Source organism: Mus caroli, chromosome 1, assembly GCF_900094665.2.
Source record: "Mus caroli chromosome 1, CAROLI_EIJ_v1.1, whole genome shotgun sequence".
Lineage (NCBI taxonomy): Eukaryota > Metazoa > Chordata > Mammalia > Rodentia > Muridae > Mus > Mus caroli.
Genome location: NC_034570.1, coordinates 73925338 through 73943961, shown reverse-complemented (window position 1 = coordinate 73943961; position 18624 = coordinate 73925338). Strand labels below are relative to the sequence as shown.

At 38.9% G+C, this 18624-nt stretch overlaps 1 protein-coding gene across 12 annotated transcripts in view; it reads left to right on the top strand.

Annotated features, from left to right (window-relative positions):
• Dock10 (dedicator of cytokinesis 10) overlaps positions 1-18624 on the top strand; it is a 249389-nt gene that overhangs the window by 79361 nt on the left and 151404 nt on the right. The window contains exon 1 of one of the 12 annotated variants that reach the window (XM_021165793.1): positions 6770-7013. The exons of the other annotated variants lie outside the window; for them this stretch is intronic. Coding sequence (XP_021021452.1) covers positions 6927-7013 — 87 coding nt within the window. The 5' untranslated portion in view covers positions 6770-6926. Of the gene's footprint in view, positions 1-6769; positions 7014-18624 lie in introns of those variants that run through there. 12 annotated transcript variants of the gene reach the window in all.

Genomic DNA, 18624 nt, shown 5'->3' with positions numbered 1-18624 from the left:
TAAAGGCATATTATTTGAAGGAGAGTTACACTTAAGGAAAAAGATTGTATTCTACCGGCACTGCATCCTACCAACCTTGCCCACTAAAAGCATCGTCTGTTGTGGGAGGTTTGTTTGAGAAATCTGTGCTGTCATTGGTAACTCAGAACTGTGAAGCTAAGTTGAACTTTCACACAAGAAGAATAGGCTTGAGTGCTAGTAACAGGAATAGAACTTCTGCCTGGGCTCGGGCTCCAGAGGATGAGGAAGTATCTCGGTGTTGCTTGGTTTCCTCTAACTGTGCAGCTTGACGGCAGGCGGTGCTTGCAGGTGAGACAAGGACCAGACTGGACATTCTCTGCGATACAAAAATTAAAAAACAAACAAACAAACAAACAAACAAAACAAAAAACACCACCACCACCACCAAACACCAATGCAGTGAGCTCCCAGCAGGTAAAAGGAAGATCAGTTGGAAACAGAAGAAGATATACATGATGCAAGATAAGCTCCTCAGCCATTCTTCAACACTAAGGAAGTAATCAGTAGGTCCCGAAAAGCTCAAACAATGATAATACAGATTGGATGAAGAAGAGTTGGGTACCACAGGTGAAAGTGCTGGTAACTCGTGTTCAGATTCAACCTTGCAAACCTGTGTGGCTTCGTGTGTAAACATATAACTTTCAGCCCCTGAGATTTCAGTTGTTCTAAATATTTTTAGTTCTTTTTAGGAAGTGGATTTGCAGGCATCTATAAGACATTATCACGTTGCTGTGCCAAGTTTAGGTTCAGTGATGATGTCATTAGCAAACTGGATAGGCTGGCTAACTGGATGTGATTAAAATCGACCCTTTTTAATTGTAGCATCACTGAGGGTGTGAAGGAGGGTCTTCTTTGCTTTGTCCTCTAGCTGATTACCTTTGTGGTCTGCTCATGCATTTGATGGTCTGTGTTATTTCACTTCCTCTCTGCCTATTCCCCTTCTTTATGCATGAGTCCTACAGATCTCACCTTAATTTCATTGTGATGTTTTTCCAGTAAATGCTCTACAAACTAAACTTCCACTTACGTGCACTCATTTTCAGCTCAGCAGAAACCCAGATTGCCCCCTAACTGCTCAGTGGAAACTACGTTCAGAGGCCAGGGGTTTTCTTCACCTACCCCACCCCCACCCCCTTCTCACTAGATTCTTCAGTTTAAAAATACTTTGAACAGTTAAACACACAAAAGGTCAGACTCTAGCTGAGGTGGATGAGAGCCTTAAGATGTCCCCCAAGGAAAATCAAATATTAGTCTTTGAGTGCTGCTGGGGCAGATTTTTGAAGTCATGGGTTAAGGTTGCGCGATGGTTAATTTTAAGCGTCAGTTTGTCAAAGCCAAAATTCAAGAGGAAAGGGAGCCTGGGAAAGAGCCTAATAGAGAAATGTACCTAGATCGGGTTAGCCTATGAATATATCTGTGGAATATTTTTCTTGGCTGTTAATTGAGGTGAGAAGAGTCATTGTGAAACATGTTATTTCACAGCAGGACCCTGAACTATGTAAAAGAGAGGTAAACTGTGTCAGCAGCAACAGCAGCAGCAGCAGTAAGCAGGCGGCCTGGGCTCACTTATTTCTTCCTACATTTGACTGGGGATACGATGTGACTAGCTCTGAGCTCTGCCTTGACTTCCTCTCGCCTGCGGACTGTAGCCTGCAGTCATAGCCACACAAACCCTTTCCTCCCCTGCATTGCTTTTGGTCAGGGTACTTCATCACAACGGAAATGAAACTAGGTTACAAGATGGCCAGAAAATAAAAGAATTTTGTGGATTACTATAAAAGAATAAGATTTCTTCACAAGGCTTTAGACTCCCAAGCATCTTTCTGTCCTAGAACAAGAGAAGAAGATGTGTTAGAACATGAAGCAGAACTTGAGCCAGTGGACTTTTCAGTGTAAGAGGGATTCAACTGCTTCTGACTTAGAAAGGGGCCATTAGCCCAAGATCATGGGCAGCCTCTAGAGGTTGAGCATAACTTTAAATCTCCAATGTCAAGAAGTGAATTTGCCAGCAACCTTCCATGAACCTGGAAACAGATTCTCTCCTGGAGCTTTGAGAGGGGCTACAGAAGTGCTGGCATCTAGATTTCAGACTTGTAGGGCTCTGAGAACGGATCAATAAGGTCGTGTGTGCTCAGATTTTTCACTCTTGAAAACTGTGAGATGATAAGGATAGGTTGACTTCAGTCTCTGGGTGTGTGGTGATTTTTTACAAGAGCAATAAAAAACAAAACCAGATGGCTAGCATATTTCCACAAATTTCTGAAGTCTTCGTATACAAGATTCAATTTCCTTTAAAACATGCTTAAGACCATTTGTTTTAACTTCTAAACAACTATTAAGAATTGCACATGTCCCCCAATGGAGGAGCTAGAGAAAGTACCCAAGGAGCTAAAGGGGTCTGCAACCCTATAGGTGGAACAACAATATGAACTAACCAGTACCCCCAGAGCTCATGTCTCTAGCTGCATATGTATCAGAAGATGGCCTAGTCGGCCATCATTGGGAAGTGAGGCCCCTTGGTCTTACAACCTTTATATGCCTCAGTACAGGGGAACACCAGGGCCAAGAAGGTGGGGGGATAGTTGGGAGGAGGGTCTGGGGGACTTTTGGGATAGCATTTGAAATGTAAATGAAGAAAATACCTAATTAAAAAAAAATGCACTGACATCATTAAATCATTCACTTATCNAAAAAAAAAAAAAAAAAAAAAAAAAAAGAATTGCACATGTACTTTTCCTGGCTGGACACTTGTATGTCTTTGAATGCATATAGAGGTACATATAGCCCTGAGAGTTTCCTATTTGTCAGTTACCTCGATTTATGTTTATTAATTCTTTGAGAAATCCATGCAATGTATTTTTATCCCATTAACCACTCCCCCCAACTCTGTCTAGATCTACTTACTTTTCCTACCTACTCATTTTTTTTTTAATCCTCTTTTTCTAAAAGCCCCTGGAGTCCCATTTACTCTCGGACATGTGGCCTTCCAGTGGAGCATGGAGGACATACCACTGGACAGACATACCTTTAAGGATAGCTGATTCTTCTCCTAGCAGCTATTGGCTACCAATAGCTCCCAAGCTAAGGGTAGGACTTAGTGCCAACTCTGATTGCTATGCTGGGATTTGCTCTGCCCTGGCTCATGCATGGTACCACATCCACTGTGAGTTCATAGGGGCAACTGCCTTTCTGAATCTAAGAAACACTATTTTCTTGTAGTCATTGTCCTTGAGTTCTTACAATCTTCTTGCCTCCTCTCCCACCATATGTCTGAGCATTGTGAGCAAGGGATATGATAAAGATGTTCCACTTAGGGCTGAGCATTCCTTAGTCTCTTATTCTCTGTAGCTAGACCAGTTGTGGGTCTATATGTTAATTGTTAACTACAGCAAAGCAAGCTTCTCCAATGAAGATCGACAGATGCACTATTATAGGGATATAAAATGGAGATTCATTAGAAGATGGTTTAATACTATGCCTATTTAACAGAACAATAGAAGTAGGTTTCCCCCTAGGGATCATGAGCTGTCTAGCCACAGTATCTTGGACCCAGTAACAGTGCCAGTTATGGATTCCATCTTGTGAAGCAGGCTTTAAATCCAATCAGAAAGTGTTTGGCTATGCCCATGATATGTGTACCACGATTGTACCAGTGGGCTTACTGCCAGGTTAGCCATTTCTGTAGCTCCCCGTGATCACAGTGCTCACAGCTAGGTAAGACTGGTGATTACTTATCTCCTCAGATAGCCCTCACAGCACCTCCTAGCCCTGGGAAAACTAGCTAGCAGGGAATAAAGCCTCCAGCTTTACCTCTCCATGTTTTATGACTAGTCAACAACTCCATTCCTGGAACTGCAGTTTTTATTTGTTAACCTCTGGTACCTAGTAAGGGGATTTTCCCCTTATTATAGGGTAATTCCCTTTAAACCCTTTTCACATATGTTTGTGTGTATATATTTTAGGAAGAATGTGTATATATTCTAAAGTAGTAGGCTTCCACATGACTTTTTCAAAATTTCTCTAGTATTTCTTATCCCTTTCCAGATTCTCTGTTAGACCCTGTCCTCCCAGAACCTGCCCCAATTTAACCCTTCCTTTTCCATTATTCCCCTTTTACCATTTATATCACCATCTTATATACCCCTTCCTGGAAAGAAACTTGGCACCAAACTAATTTCATGACCTCTAATGGGCATCCCAAATAAAACACATATTTCTGAAGATTCAAGGCTAACATTTGTAAGCAAGAGACAATGTGTGAGGTTTGTCTTTCTAGGTTTAGCTTATTTCAGTCAGAATGACTGCTTGCAGCTCTACCCATTCATCTGCAAATATCATCGTTTGGATTTTAGCTACCTCTGATGCTACATCTCCTCTCAGACCCTGGATCTATCCTGGACTCAGTTGTCACACAACCATCTTTATATACTTCTTGCCAGAAAGTCTGGGTTTTGCACCATGCTGGTAATCACTGTGGCATCTCAGTATTTTCTGAATTGCCTCCCATCTGCTGTATTCAGAACAACTGTAAGATCATGTTCTTGATTCTATGTATTAGTGTCTGCAAAATTCAACTTACTTTTGTAATCTCTCAATTGATCTCATGCCTTTCATTTTCCCATCTCCAGTCTGGTTCTTCCCCCACGTTTCAGAGATGTACCTTCCTGTCTCCTTGACTCAAAATTCAACATTGAATGGGCAATGTAAAGAAAGAAGCCCTCTCTTGTTATTCCCTTGTAGTAAGATCCATTTCTCTGATAAGCCAAACTCAACAATCAAGTAGATTTCAATGCTAGATATGCTGTTAACCTGCTTTGGGACTTTTGTTACTGTGGACCCAGATATCTTCCTATGTAAGACTAGGGTGAAAATAGCAATAATAATAAACTTACTTCATGGTTTATATAAGCACTTGGGCCAACACTCCTAGCACCTACTGTTTGCTCAACTAATTCCTCGAATTATTTTTTATTTAATCACTAAGTCCTTCTTGATAGGCTCCTCAGAGTTGATGTGATAGATTGGTTCAAATCCTTGAATTTCAATCTCTGGATAGTCTATAGCTGCCAAATGATGATCCTCCTAAAATACCTTTTAATTAATATTTTGAAATCAAATCCCTCAGTCACTATCATTTTCAGACACAGTAGAAACTTTCATGATGTTGTCATTCAGACATAAAGGAACCATTTCTGCTTCAAATATCAATCCTTTTTACTCCTCCTATTTAACTCTTGGCTCTCGGTAATCTTGGCTTTTATCCTAATATTTTGTTTAGTTCTACCCTTTAGTCTCTTTGCTAGTTAATAACTGCTTATGATACAACAAGCAAGGTAACATATTGACTTTTAAGGCATTTTCCCAGTTATTCTTATAATTTCTACAAGGTAGTGATTATGTCATGACTATTTTACAAATGAGGAAAAAGGAGGACCTAAAAAGGGTGAGCAATTAGCCAAGGATAATGATACTGATGCCTGTTCCTGCTCGCTGTCCTCACCTGTGCTCACTTTCTTGGTACTCAACTATTATTCAAAACTTCCTTAAGAAGGACATCTCTATGCAGTTCTTCCAAGCTTCTACACACTCTAAGGGTATCCTATGTCCAACACAGCTTCTTAAAATGAGAAGATATGTCATAAAGCCCAACAATGCTTAAAAAATAGTGTTTAATCAATTCTTATCACATAATGGAATCAAGGTTGTAACAGTGACTTCTTCCGATTGGACCATTGGCTTGTCTTAATCAATGATTCTTGCTTGTTGTCCTTGTTATTTTTGTTTTCCAACACATTTCTGAAAAAGGACTTGGAATGTGACAAGATGCCACAGGATGCTGGTGATGTAAATTTTAGAGCTTCTCGGTGTGTCCTCCTATGGGTCAGAGTCTACTGTGGCTTTCCTCTCCTTTTCAGTCACCATGAGGTTGGTCCAGCTGAAATCCTCAAATCCACTTTGGTCATGCTTCTCTTTTAAGGAAAGCTGTGTTCATCAGTAAAAGGGACAGAGAAATGATATAGTCATATTTTTTTCTCAGAATGGGCTTTAAAATACAGCCTCTTCCACAGAGCTACAGCTCCAGAAAGAAAGAAAAAAAAAAAAAAAAAAAGCTAGTTTTAGATTGCAGAAGCTGAGGCATGGGAGGGACTCTAGGATTCAGAACTGTGGTGCCTAAAGAGGAATAGAAGACAGACATGCAAAGATTAGAAAGAGAGGAAGTTGCTTCAGAGTTTCTTGAGATTATTATGTGATTCTTATAAGGTACTTTGTCTATTTGTCTAAAATTGTGTGTCAGGAATTTGGAGTTCCATAGTTAGGGAAATCCACAAATCCATTTCTAGATTTATGATCCCTGCCAGGCTTGGCAGTTCTGAACAGTTGAGACTGCTCCAATGAATAGGCCCATAGGTTCTTAAGTGAGTCTATGAGTAAAAAAAAAAAAAAAAAAAAGTTGTAAAATACTATTTTCCAGCCACGAAAATAAAAATAGATCTTACACCAGAAAAAAAAAAAAAATCAAATGATATGTCGGCAGACTGCTAACACATCCTAACATGGGTCTGCCCATGTGCTAGATATCAAAGGTTACACAGAGACTGAGTTCTGTTTAGAATCATTCATACAGATGCTCAATGGTCTATCTCACTGTCTTGTGTTAAAGAAGGTGGCTAGAGAGAACTTCTGCATGAGAGCAGCGGTTCAACAGCTGGTAGTTAGCTGCTCACAGGAAGTGGTGACTTGTGGGTTTGCCTTTCCTTTCTGTTGAGCTACATAGATGTAGCATGAGCACTTCCCTTCTTAGGGGAGTGGAGAGATTTGTTCAGCCAGCTCAGTGAAGCCTCAGAAAGAAAAGGTTTAAGGACCTCAGTAGTTTTCAAATATTTTATGACTCGATTTCAAGGCATATGATGAGCTTCCGAGGAAAGGAATTCTGGAAGAGGAGGCGAACAGTGAAGAGAGTGAACCCAGAAGGAATCCACAAGGCTGGTGCTGTAGGTATCTGAGCTGACTTCTCATCTTATTGCTCATGCTTTCTCTGGGGAAAAAACAAATGGTATGCTTTAGAACAGACTTTTACCACAAGTTGCTGGACAAAGCACTTTATACAGTAGCAGATCCTGTTTAGCTCATAAGTAGCCTTTTTTTTAGAACTTGAATATTTATTTTGAAGTCATGTTGCTTTCAAATTTCATGTAACTGAAAAATACTAACACTGGATTTAATCTGAACATTACTAGAGGAATAGAAATTCATCTAATGTTATATATTTATATATCGTTATTTCTGAAATTGTTTCTCCTGGTTCTGTTTGTTTGCTTTTAGATTTATATTTTGGTCTGAGTTTGGCATTTATATTTCTGAGATGGAGTCTCACACTGTCATCTAGGCTGCTCTGCAATTGCTATGGAGTCCAGGCTGCTTTGGGCTTCCAGCAATCCTTCTGCTTCAGCTTCTGACCAAGGGGTTCCAACGTGAGCTGAGACTCTCCACTCAGTCTTTCTCTGAACATAGTCTGCAGTTCAAAGGACCCCCAAAGGAATTATTTGTTTCCAACTATATTTTTTTAAAACATTGATGTTCTATTTTTATCATGCACCACTAATTTACTTAAACATTCTTAAAAAGAATAATTTAAATTGTGAAGGAAAGGATAAAGAGCTATATCAACAGAATCAAGGAAGAGTATAAAGAGTCAGAAAGATTTTATGTAACCATGAAAATGGTTCTTCCTTTTCATTCTTGCTAAATGAAAGGAAGCTTATGGATGGATGCATGTCCTTATAGATACACATCTAGACTTCTGAAGAACTCAGTGGTAGCCAATTGCCAAGGCACCTCCTGTGACAGGGAAGGTTCAGCTGATGTGGAAAAGGTTGCAGCCATGTTAAGGAATAGGTTCTTTTCAGAAGGTTGATCATTTCCCAGGGCTGTTCAAGTTCTGTTTCACATCTTCAGTGCAGGTGCCCTTAACCTCAAAGTCATGGTCATTTAGGATTTGGGCATCCTTATTGTGGGGGTTCTTCTGTGTGTTGTAAGACATATAGCAATGTCTCTGTCTCTTATTTATGAGGTCTTGGTGGCAGCTGCTCAGGAAAACAACTCCCATCAAGTGTACTTAATGGGAAAGACTGATTGCCTGGTTGGGAACTGCTTTTCTAGGGGTTTTTTTAAAAGAAAAAGAAAAAGAAAGAAGAAAATGAAAAACCCGATAAAACCAATTATACAAAATTCCAAGTCTAAAAACAGAGGTGACTTTCAATCACGCACATCAGATACATGCACATGTACATATACATACACACCTATACATATATACATGGCTTTCTTTATGCTAAAATGGTCTGATGGCCACTTAAAAGGGACAACTTTTACTAGCAGTGTGGTCTGTAAGGATGGCATTGTGTTATATGTTCATCATCTATCTGTTCAGCAGTATATATCTGCATAAGGCAAACTCCAACAATCATGTCCCTGGGCATTGTTCCTCGGGCATGTGGCCTCAGTCTGTCCACAGAATTTGCTCTCCATTTTTGAGAAATCTGAGTCCACTCGACCACATCCTCGGCTGTTTATCTTTAGTCTGTTAAAGAGAATAATTGTTTCAAAACTTCTCTTGGTGTGTAATGGTTTCAACCTTTCAGACCAGTCCAGGGAGCATAATTCTTCTGCTACATACATCTGTTTTGGTGTTGAGAAGCGCTGTGGGTTAAGTCTCCACAGGATTTACTTTTTGTTTCCACTAAAAGAGACAACACACAGGAGAAGAATGGGTCTATCTTATATCCACCACACATACAGTATTGGCAAGAGGACAGTCCCCAGCGTCTCCAAGTATAATGAAGCTAATCACTCTATGAATTATCTTAATTGAATTTGAAGGTATTGCTACTGAGTACCAGGGGAGAAGCAGCCAATAAGGACCTGGTGTTTTCCCGAAGCATTCAGAAGCAATGCATTCAAATTTAATTAAGATCAGTCATACAGTGATTAGCTTTCTTCTGTGGAAGGCACTAGGGAGTTTCCTGCTACAGTTGCTTGGTTTTGGTCAGCCTAAGATAGGGATATCTACTTCCACAGGCTTTCTCTTCTACTGAGGAGAGAATTGTCCAATCCATCCTTAAGTATTATCCTAAGATGTGGTTTTCATTTTGGAAAGCAGACTCCAAGAAAATGAAATAAGTAATTAGAGGAGGCTGCGTGAGGTGGGTCCCTCAGGGTCATTCCGACTCTTGCCCTTCTCAGCACTCACGTGCAGATTATTTAAATCATTCTAAACCTCTGTTTCCTCTTCTGAGAAATGTTCACCTATCATCCAGACTGTCTTAAGAGCGTGTGTTAGAATTACATGTGTACCTTCTGAGCATAGTTTGAAAGATGAAAAAAAGTTAAAATTATTATTTTTCAGTATTGCTGTTTCCAAGGGCAAGGGGGAAGGGGGACACAACTGTAGTGCAGGCTTCCTCTCTGTGACTCGGTTGAAGCCACAGAAGTACAGGGGATTCCGTCATGATCTAAGAAGCAATGTTGGTAACACGGTTCCTCGGTAAATATAAATCTGGGTTGTGTTGACTAACTGGTGCTCCAGGTTCACAAAATTCTATGTGGATGAGATGGGGCTTGCCTCAAAAAGCATGAGTCACCTCCTTTTCTGTGTATACCCAGGTTAGTAGAAGCCCACCCAAATGGAACTTTCCACTGCACATTTATCTCAGCTTCGAAACAGTAAATGCCGTCAGAGTCTCCTGAAGAGGTGGTAAAGAAGGTGCAAATCAAGTGACAGAATTCCTCCATGAAGACTTAAGTCATGCTAGGGAATTTTGAAAAAAAGAAAAAAGAAAAAAAAAGGATGACTTTAAATTCTCTTAACTATTGTTATATATAACAGTGAAAGGAAGATAATGATTATTGGATGTAATTGACACAATTTCTTTCTTTTATTTTTTTCCTTTGTAATGATCATGTGAACATTGGCACCACATTCAATCTTTGCTCTGAGGCAAGTTTAAAGTTAGCTCAATTTCATATTAATCAAGAATACTTATGAAGAACTAGGACTTATATGTTTTTCAAACTGTGTACTTACAGTTTTTGTGCATTGTGTGTCTTTCAACATTTAGTTAAAGTTGTGTAATTGACTCTATTGGATTTTTTAAATTATTTTGAGGACTTCAGATATAGCTGAAAACTATATGGTTTGCCTAACATTTGCTAAGCACAGAGTTAGACCCTCAGTTCCTCAAAAAAAAAAAAAAAAACCATCATTACAATCTTCTTTAAATGAAATTGTTAGCTTATTGTTTAGCTTATTTTCCCAACTTTCAGATGCATTGACCAAGACTCACCTTCATATATTTGGGTCTGTGTTTCCATAGACAGCGTACCTGTGGGTCATGACCCCTTGGGGAGCTAAGGACCCTTTCACAGGAGTCACATATCAGACAGATATCCTGCATATTAGATATATAAAATATGATTCATAACAGTAGCAAAAATACTATTATGAAGTAGCAATGAAAATAATTGTATAGTGTTGGGGGAATCACAACAAGTTGAGGAACTCTAGTAAAGGGTTCCAGCATGAGGGCAGAGAACCACTGGGTTAGACACTACTGTGTTGTGAGAAATGTTCAGGAGAAATGAAACTTATTGCGACATCATTGTCAACCTACATCCTTGAATCATATGTATGCTGCCCTTCAGTAGATAATTTTCTCATAAGCTGCATTTGTATGTTTATTTTTAGCTTTTAAACGAGATTACTTACTATGATATCTACTACATAAGAAGTCTTAATGAAACTATCATTTCCTTTGTCAGTTTCATGGCCTAATTTGGAAAGATCAAATTCATGATTAATTTCACTTATTATGTCTGTCATCTGTATAGTCAGAAGCAAATGCGGAAGTTTTAAAAATAACTATGATTTATTGTTTTAAAATTGCCCCTGGCCTGTGGATTATGAATCTGCATGATTTCTGAGTGTTTGGGATTGCTTGGGTATGCACGACGGTTTGTCCTCTCCTTAGCAATGTTGCCTGAGAGCACTTTAGTAACTGAAATCTATAGGCAAAGGCACTAATTGGAGAGACATTCACTGATTTCCTGCATTCATCATGGTACATTGCACTATTGTGCTTTCATTCTGGTCGGCTATAGAGTACTTATCCAGGATAACTCGTAGGCTAATGTGAGTCATCTCCTTCCTGGTCATGGACCCTCCTTTTCTGTTACTGCTTGTTGCAAGGAACAATTAGAGTGGAGCATCTATTTAGGCCTCTGTGTAAGGAGCTAGTTAGCAAAAAGGAAGTACAAACTGAAGTCCCAGGAGAGATGTGCTAATGCTTTTCTTCCATTTTCTTGTGGCACTGGGGATCAACCCCAAGGCCTTGCACATATTAGTCAAGCACCCTATCATTGGACAGGGTGATGCTTGGTGAATAAGTAAAGAGACCGGAGCAGAATTAAAACAAATCTCGATTGCCAGGATGAAATTTGCAAAAGGATACTTTGAGAGAAAACAAAGAAGCAAGAGTGATCAGGACTTCTGAACTCAGTCAGTCCACACAGAAAAAAAGGAGAAATGTGCTTTGAAACTTGATGCAACCTAAGAGCGTATGTGATGGCAAAATAGAGGAATCTAAGTAGATGGCAGAAATAGGGAAGGTAAATAGGTGCCAGGGAGCCGCAGAAAGGCTGGCTCCAAATTGATTGGGAGGGGAGCCTGTTAACATAACAGGATAAATAACATTTCCTCAAGGTTGACTGTTGTGGGAAAGACAAGAAATAATGCAGGAAAGAACCTCCTGTCTATTGGAGTGTGCTATAGGCCATTTGTTAGAGGAGAGGGGCCATAGCACATGGGAAGCAAGGTCATGATCCCACACCCTTCATCATATGAAAAAATTTTTTTTAAGATTCCCTTAAGGACTGGGCATATACCTCAGCGAGTAAAGTGCTTACTGTGTAAGCGTAAGTACTCAGGTTATGGTGGCAGTAGAGACTGGAGCTCATTGAGTAGCCAGCTTGGTGACCTTGGGGTTCAGGGAAAGATACTCTTTCAAACAGAACAGTTGACAAAGACACCTGATATTGACTACTTGCCTCCAAATGTATGTGTGTACTTGTGCACTCACACACACACACACACCCTCATGCTTACATACACATACCTACATGGGCATGTCCATACTCCATACATATACACACATAGAGGATTCCCTCACTTAGTGGCAATTTCTAATGTGGACCTTCATGGCATTATCCGTCTTCACAGCAGAAATCCTGAGTCTACATTTTCATTGTCTCTTCTCCTCTTCTTTGCACTCCTAGAAATAATTTCTTGTCTTCTATTCCTGACAATCTCTTTCCTGAGGGACCCAGTGACCTCTTGCCACTGTTCAGACCTCTAATTCTCTACACTGTTTAAAAAAAATTGCTAAGTGAACAGCAATAGTACCCAAAATTATAGATCTATTCTAGAATCTTTCCGACAGGAAAATAAATTTTGACATTTTGGCCTTTGAAAATCCCAATTGTTGACAGAGTCTTCAAGGTGAACTGGACTAAAATTCCAGCCCCTCCATCGATTTTCTGGTTAGGTTGCACAGTTTTCAGAATCCATGGATCATCTGTTTGGAGAAAAATGCTCAACTGTAATGATCTCTTCCAGAATTAAGATACGTTCTCAATGAGAGACAGTGTTAATGTGTATCATAGCCCATGACATTAACCATTTATGGTGAACTTATTATGACAGTAGCTATTGTTACTATTATTAAGTATTTTGATGTAGCTGTGGTTTTTGTTTTTTTTTTTTTTTTCTGTAAGCAAACCTGCATGAAGTAGCCTTAATATAAGAGTCACGCCAAATTGGTCTCCTGAGATGAAAATCATAGAACAAAACAAAGTGACCTGAGCTCGGGCATAGCTTCCAGATGCTTTTATAAACCAAAGAGATCTGCCAGCACTCCCAGAACAAAGAGGTAGCTCTTGTGGAGAGCAAAATTATAGCTTGTGACTGTCAGCACTGAAAGCAAAGCGGCCATATACTCTTCTTTCGTATCTCTCTTAGGAAAGTGATGGTCAGGTGAGTTTATCCTGGTAGGAAATTAGAGGTTACAGCTGCTCTTCATGGATGACCTTGGAAATCAAAAAGTGTTACTGGAACCTCTCTTACCCGATGCCCATGACACCAACGGCACGTTTTTCACAGTATGAAATGATATTGGGATGTATCAGTAATGTACAACTATTGGATTCCTGCATTCCAAAAGCAGAAGTCATTGGCTGCAAGAGTTGTACACAAGCATTCACATCCAAATAAGCTTGGGAGGTGATAGGCCTCTGTTGCAGGTATGGCTCCTGGTATTACAGATTGAATTCTTTAATGTCAAGAATTCAAAATCTACTCACACGGTCCAAAGAAGGGCACTGGAAGCAGGATATAGAAAGAACAGAGAGGAGCTCAGAGCCACTGAGGCAGAGGGAAAGTTGTCTTGGTAGATGGAAGCACTAGAGAGTACTGTGACGCCCAACCCCATAGATGTACAGCTTCCACCCTTTTCCTCACCACTGCCATTCGTTCACTCCAGATCGGGAATTCCAGAGGGAAAGTTTGAATGGACTCTCCTTGAGCTCCATTCCCATTGGCCCAGACAAGCAGACACCCAGAGACATGAGACATCAGAGAAGTCACATCCACCATGACTAGTCCTTAAAGAGACTGTGAGGAATGGGTTTATATTTGGAAGTTTGCTGAAAATACAAAATTTAGTTGGAAGAATTGTTCATATTCAATTTGTGGTAATGTGTATGTACATACACAACACACACACACACACACACACAGAAACCAACTTGACCTGTGAGTGAAAGTTTATGGCATTGTCAAGGTATTAAGATGGTGTTAGAGGGTAAGCTGGCAGTGGCTTTTATCACAGACCTCCTATAAATTAAAGTTCCCTGCAGCTTGTGCAGAAACATTAATTTCCCCGGTGTCAGGCAGGCTTGTAATTGGCCTGTGATGTATTTTTAATGATATTTATTATCTTTCAAGTGTTTCTAGAAAACTAAATGAGATGTGTAATTTAATTTGATTTAAGTCTTGTTGGATATTTTCTATATCTTTATAAGCACCACCATTGTATGGAGAAGCATTTACTCACCTTGATTTAGATTTTCATTTGCTATACACAACTGTGAACATGTGACATGTTCTAAAGATGTATACAGGGTTAGCAGTACCTACAACAGGGACCTATTACTTACCAAGTTTCTAAAATGAAAACAAGACTGCAAATGTAAATTCAATTTGAGAGTATGTCTTACACAATACATTCTTTAACACTGGTTTGTCTTTGGTTTCTAATGAAATGTTACTAAATATGGAAAACTGATCCTATTAACCTCACCTAGCTGCTAAAGCTTTATGTGCTGTATCAGGTTGGTATTCATTCACATCTCTGAAAGAAACTAATATTCAAAGGATGACCGCCGCCGCTTGATTTCATCCATGATTTGTCTGCCTTGGTTGCCAAGGGAACCATTTCAAAACTCCAATTACTCTGAGTCTGCCCAGCTGTATGGTTCTTAACTTTGATTTTAGCTAGTGTTTTTCCATTCTCATGAAACTCATGTGGTTCAAGACAGAGAGAGGGTTAAAGGGTCAGCATAAGATGGCTTGCTCCTTACTTAATCGTTTCCTTTCTAGTTAGAAAAGCTGCCCTTGTTTTTCCGAAGCTCCAGCTTCTGAGATGTTGTCCAATGGAACTCTTCCTGATGAAAGGCTGAATTAAATCTGTCACATGACCACAGGGTGACAGCTGTGGCCATAGATGCAGCTGTGAGGGCTCTCTCCAATCTTCCCATTTGTTTTAAATACAAATAGTGTGGAAGTTGGCTCCATTCTGATCTCTTTAAAGCCAAAGAACCCTGGTTTCTCTTAGTTTCTAAAGACACTCTTGTTCAGTTGGACCTTTAATTTAATTTCTTCTAAAAAATTTAATCTCTCTCTCTCTCTCTCTCTCTCTCTCTCTCTCTCTCTCTCTCTCTCTCTCTTTCTCTCTCTCTCCCCACCCCCCCTCCCCGTAGCTGTAGCTGGTCCTCAAACTCACAGTGTAGACCATGCTGTTCTTGAACTCTTTGAAATCCACCTGCCTCTGCCTCCCAAGGCATAATGTGTACCATTATGGCTTGATAGCTTGTTTTCTTGACAACACAGAAGTCCTTTTGTTATTTTAGTTCATATTTCAGTTTTTATATTATGTATTTGTGTTTTGCTTGCATAATATGTCTGTGTAGCTCAAGTGTGCAGTGCCTGTAGAGGCCAGAAGGGGGAGTATTGACTCCCCTGGAACTGAAGATACAGACTACAATGTGTTAACTACAATGTGGTTACTATTAAACTTGTGTCCTCTGGAAAACCAGCCAGTGCTCTTAACCACTATACCATCTCTTCAGCCAAACACTGAAATTATTTGGCCACTATATTGTTTTTAAAGTTGTCTGATGAATTAAAGATAGGAATGATTATGATTATTTTAGGATTCTTCCAAATAGCCTATGGATGGTCACTGAGAGCTCTCTGCTTTTCTAAATTCTCCTGAGTGCAAACAGAGCCTACTGTACTGGTCCTTAAGTAAATCTTTATTTTTTTTTTTTGCTTGTTTTCCTGTATCATTAGTTATATGAGTTCTATATTAGTTATATACCCTCAGAAAGGCATTCATATATGATGTTACATTATGTCAGTAGATCACAGGATATGAAAGTCAAACTTCATATATATAGAAATCATCGGGAGGGGGCTCAAAGAAGACTGGCAAGTCCCAAGTAGCATCACAGGATGCACAGTGTGACACAGAAGATCATGAAACTTCTCAAGCATAAGGGGAGAAACTCTTTTCATACCATTTCTTTGAAAAGACCAGGTTTTCATGAAAACCAGGAACACCTAATGTAGAACAAGAGAACGAGAGTGACCCAGTAGGGAGTCCCAGAGGCTCACTTCCTCTGATTACACTTCTAATTTAGAAACCAGATTTGAGTGTGCAGCCTCCCAATAGAAAGGGTTAACTGCAGACACAGTTCTGCTTTCCTGATCCTGTCAGCCTTGCCCTGTCCACAGCTCCCAGCAGTAGACAGACTCAGTTCTATTTGTGTGAGTTAGAGCTACCGAATGAAATTCAAAGCATGGCTTTTACAACATTGATTTTTCTCCGGAAATTTGTATCTGCAAAGCTAATTTGTTTAATATTGAACCAATTATGAATCTGATCATTTTCTTGTCATCTGAATGTATAAATACAAAAAAATATATATATCTTCCAGGCTATTTTTTTTTTCAGGGAAAAAAAAAAAAAGACAGACTCTGAAAGTCAAGCTTACATTCCTTGTCTTAAATGGCATTAGAGAGGCCTGGATCCCTTTATATTTGAGGGTTTTTTTAAAATTTGTTTGTTTGTTTGTTGTTTTTTTTTAACTTTGTTCATAATTATTCATTTTTAATAAAATTTTAAGAGAAATTTAGATAGCAAATGTAAAATATGGTACATATCTTGGTAAATGAAAAATTCAATGTCTTCTGTATGATTGCTGGTTGGCTGGTCTTGATTTAAGTATAAGGCTTTGGGTAGGATAGTTTTTAAATAAAACAAGTCTATATTTTGCTGGTATCTAGTGGTTCATCTACTATGCTGACATATCTTATGTGCTTGATCTTTACAACAACATGCTTTTTTATCCACCCTGATTAACTTCAGCCAAGATTCCTATGGCTTGCTCAAGTCACAGGGCTGGTAGGTATGAGATTCTAAAACTTCCCACCAGAGTTTCCAGTTGTAATCCTTTGCTACAACCACCATATCAGGACAGGGTTGTAAGTAACTCACCAGATGTTTGTGGCTCCCTACAAAGCTAAAAATAGTTCAGTTATTAAATCGCTAATTGTGCTTCTCTGTGTTGCTGGCATGAGCTTCTAGAACCACATGCCCAATCTGTAATTATTTTCTCTGGTCTCTTTTCCCCAGTGTTTTGTGTATCTTTTGTTGTAATTACTTGAATCTGTTAGTGGTTGAAATTCTATGTGAAGCCCCACTGTGATATTTCTGGGCTTCCTCTCTGGTGGATTTTCAAAGGGTAAACAATTTTAAAATCAAATAACTCCCCAGTGTTTAATGAAGGCTTTATTCTTCTGAAGAATCAAGTTCATCCTTTTACCATGATGAAAGCAACACATGTTCTTCCAAAAACATAAAAACAGCAACATCCTAAATATTCCAGTACCACCCCAATGCAATAAGCTAATGATGTTTGAGTCTTTACAATCAGTTCTCTTTATAGTTTTAAAGTCAGTGTAGTTATTCTATTACATAATATTTATTCTCATCTTCATTAAACAATAATAAGTAAGCATTTTGTTTTTATTATAAATTATAGAGAAATAATTTTAATAAGTGTTCATTGTCTTATAGGTGTCATCTTATAATTTCTGAATCAGACCATATCCTGGCAGCCTAACAACTTCTTAGAAACCTAGGTAGTATAGATTGTAGTTCTAATCTCCTATATGGATCTATAAATATCATCAAGATTACCTTGCACTGCTCACGTTCTGAGACAGCACCTCTGTTCTTCCTTTTGAAGCAACACTTGAACTATGGACCTTACCTTTCTTAGGTTTTCAACAACACAACAAAAAAACCAATTATATGCACAATATTGACAGCTAACTAATTCTCATGAAGCCCTGAAGAATTTAGAAAATCCATGGCATGTAGCATATAGTTCCCCACTGGTTTCTTCCAGACCCTATCCTAGTCTTAATGTCATTTCTAAAGCACCTTACAGATAGATGCCTTTGTCCATACCCATGATTCTCAACAATTACTTCTATTGAAAGGCTGTACTTAGTGTCTTCACTGGCTAGGAACAGCCACTGTCAACCTTACCTACTTTTCTTGTCACCCTTAGATGAAGTTGAATATATTTCTCTTTGGATTTTATATGTGTTTATTTCCCTCATATTGAATCTAGGTTATCTCTGGATCTAGAAGAAGGGATATACACTTAATTATGGAACACACATTTATTGAATGTGTCCTGTACATATTACAAGTACATTACAGGTGCTTTCAAGCTGCAACAAGTACAAATGGTAAACCAGTCTTTATCTACTTAATATTTAAGAAAACAGTATTACAGACCTAGTATTATTCTAAGTACAACATCATTTCATCCTCCAAGGTAGCCTCTACTAAATCACTTTACAAACATATATATTAAAGCATGAAGAATTTAATCACCATGCACAAAGTCTCATAGCTCATGGGGATGAAGAAAGCATTCTCTCTGTGTTTCATAGAAGGCCAGTAACCACATCCTCCCACAGACTTTGAACTTAGCTAAAACAAGGCTAGATAGGCTAGGTTCATTTCTAGTTGGACTGTACTTTTTATTCTGGAAAAAGTTAGTCAATTTAGTCATATTTCAAATGCTTATTTTCTTCAGCATTGTTTCTTTACCCAAATGATTTTGAATTGCTCTGATGAAAAGAATCCAGATGTTTGTGCTGCTATCCTTTACTCTAGAAATTCAAAAAAAAAA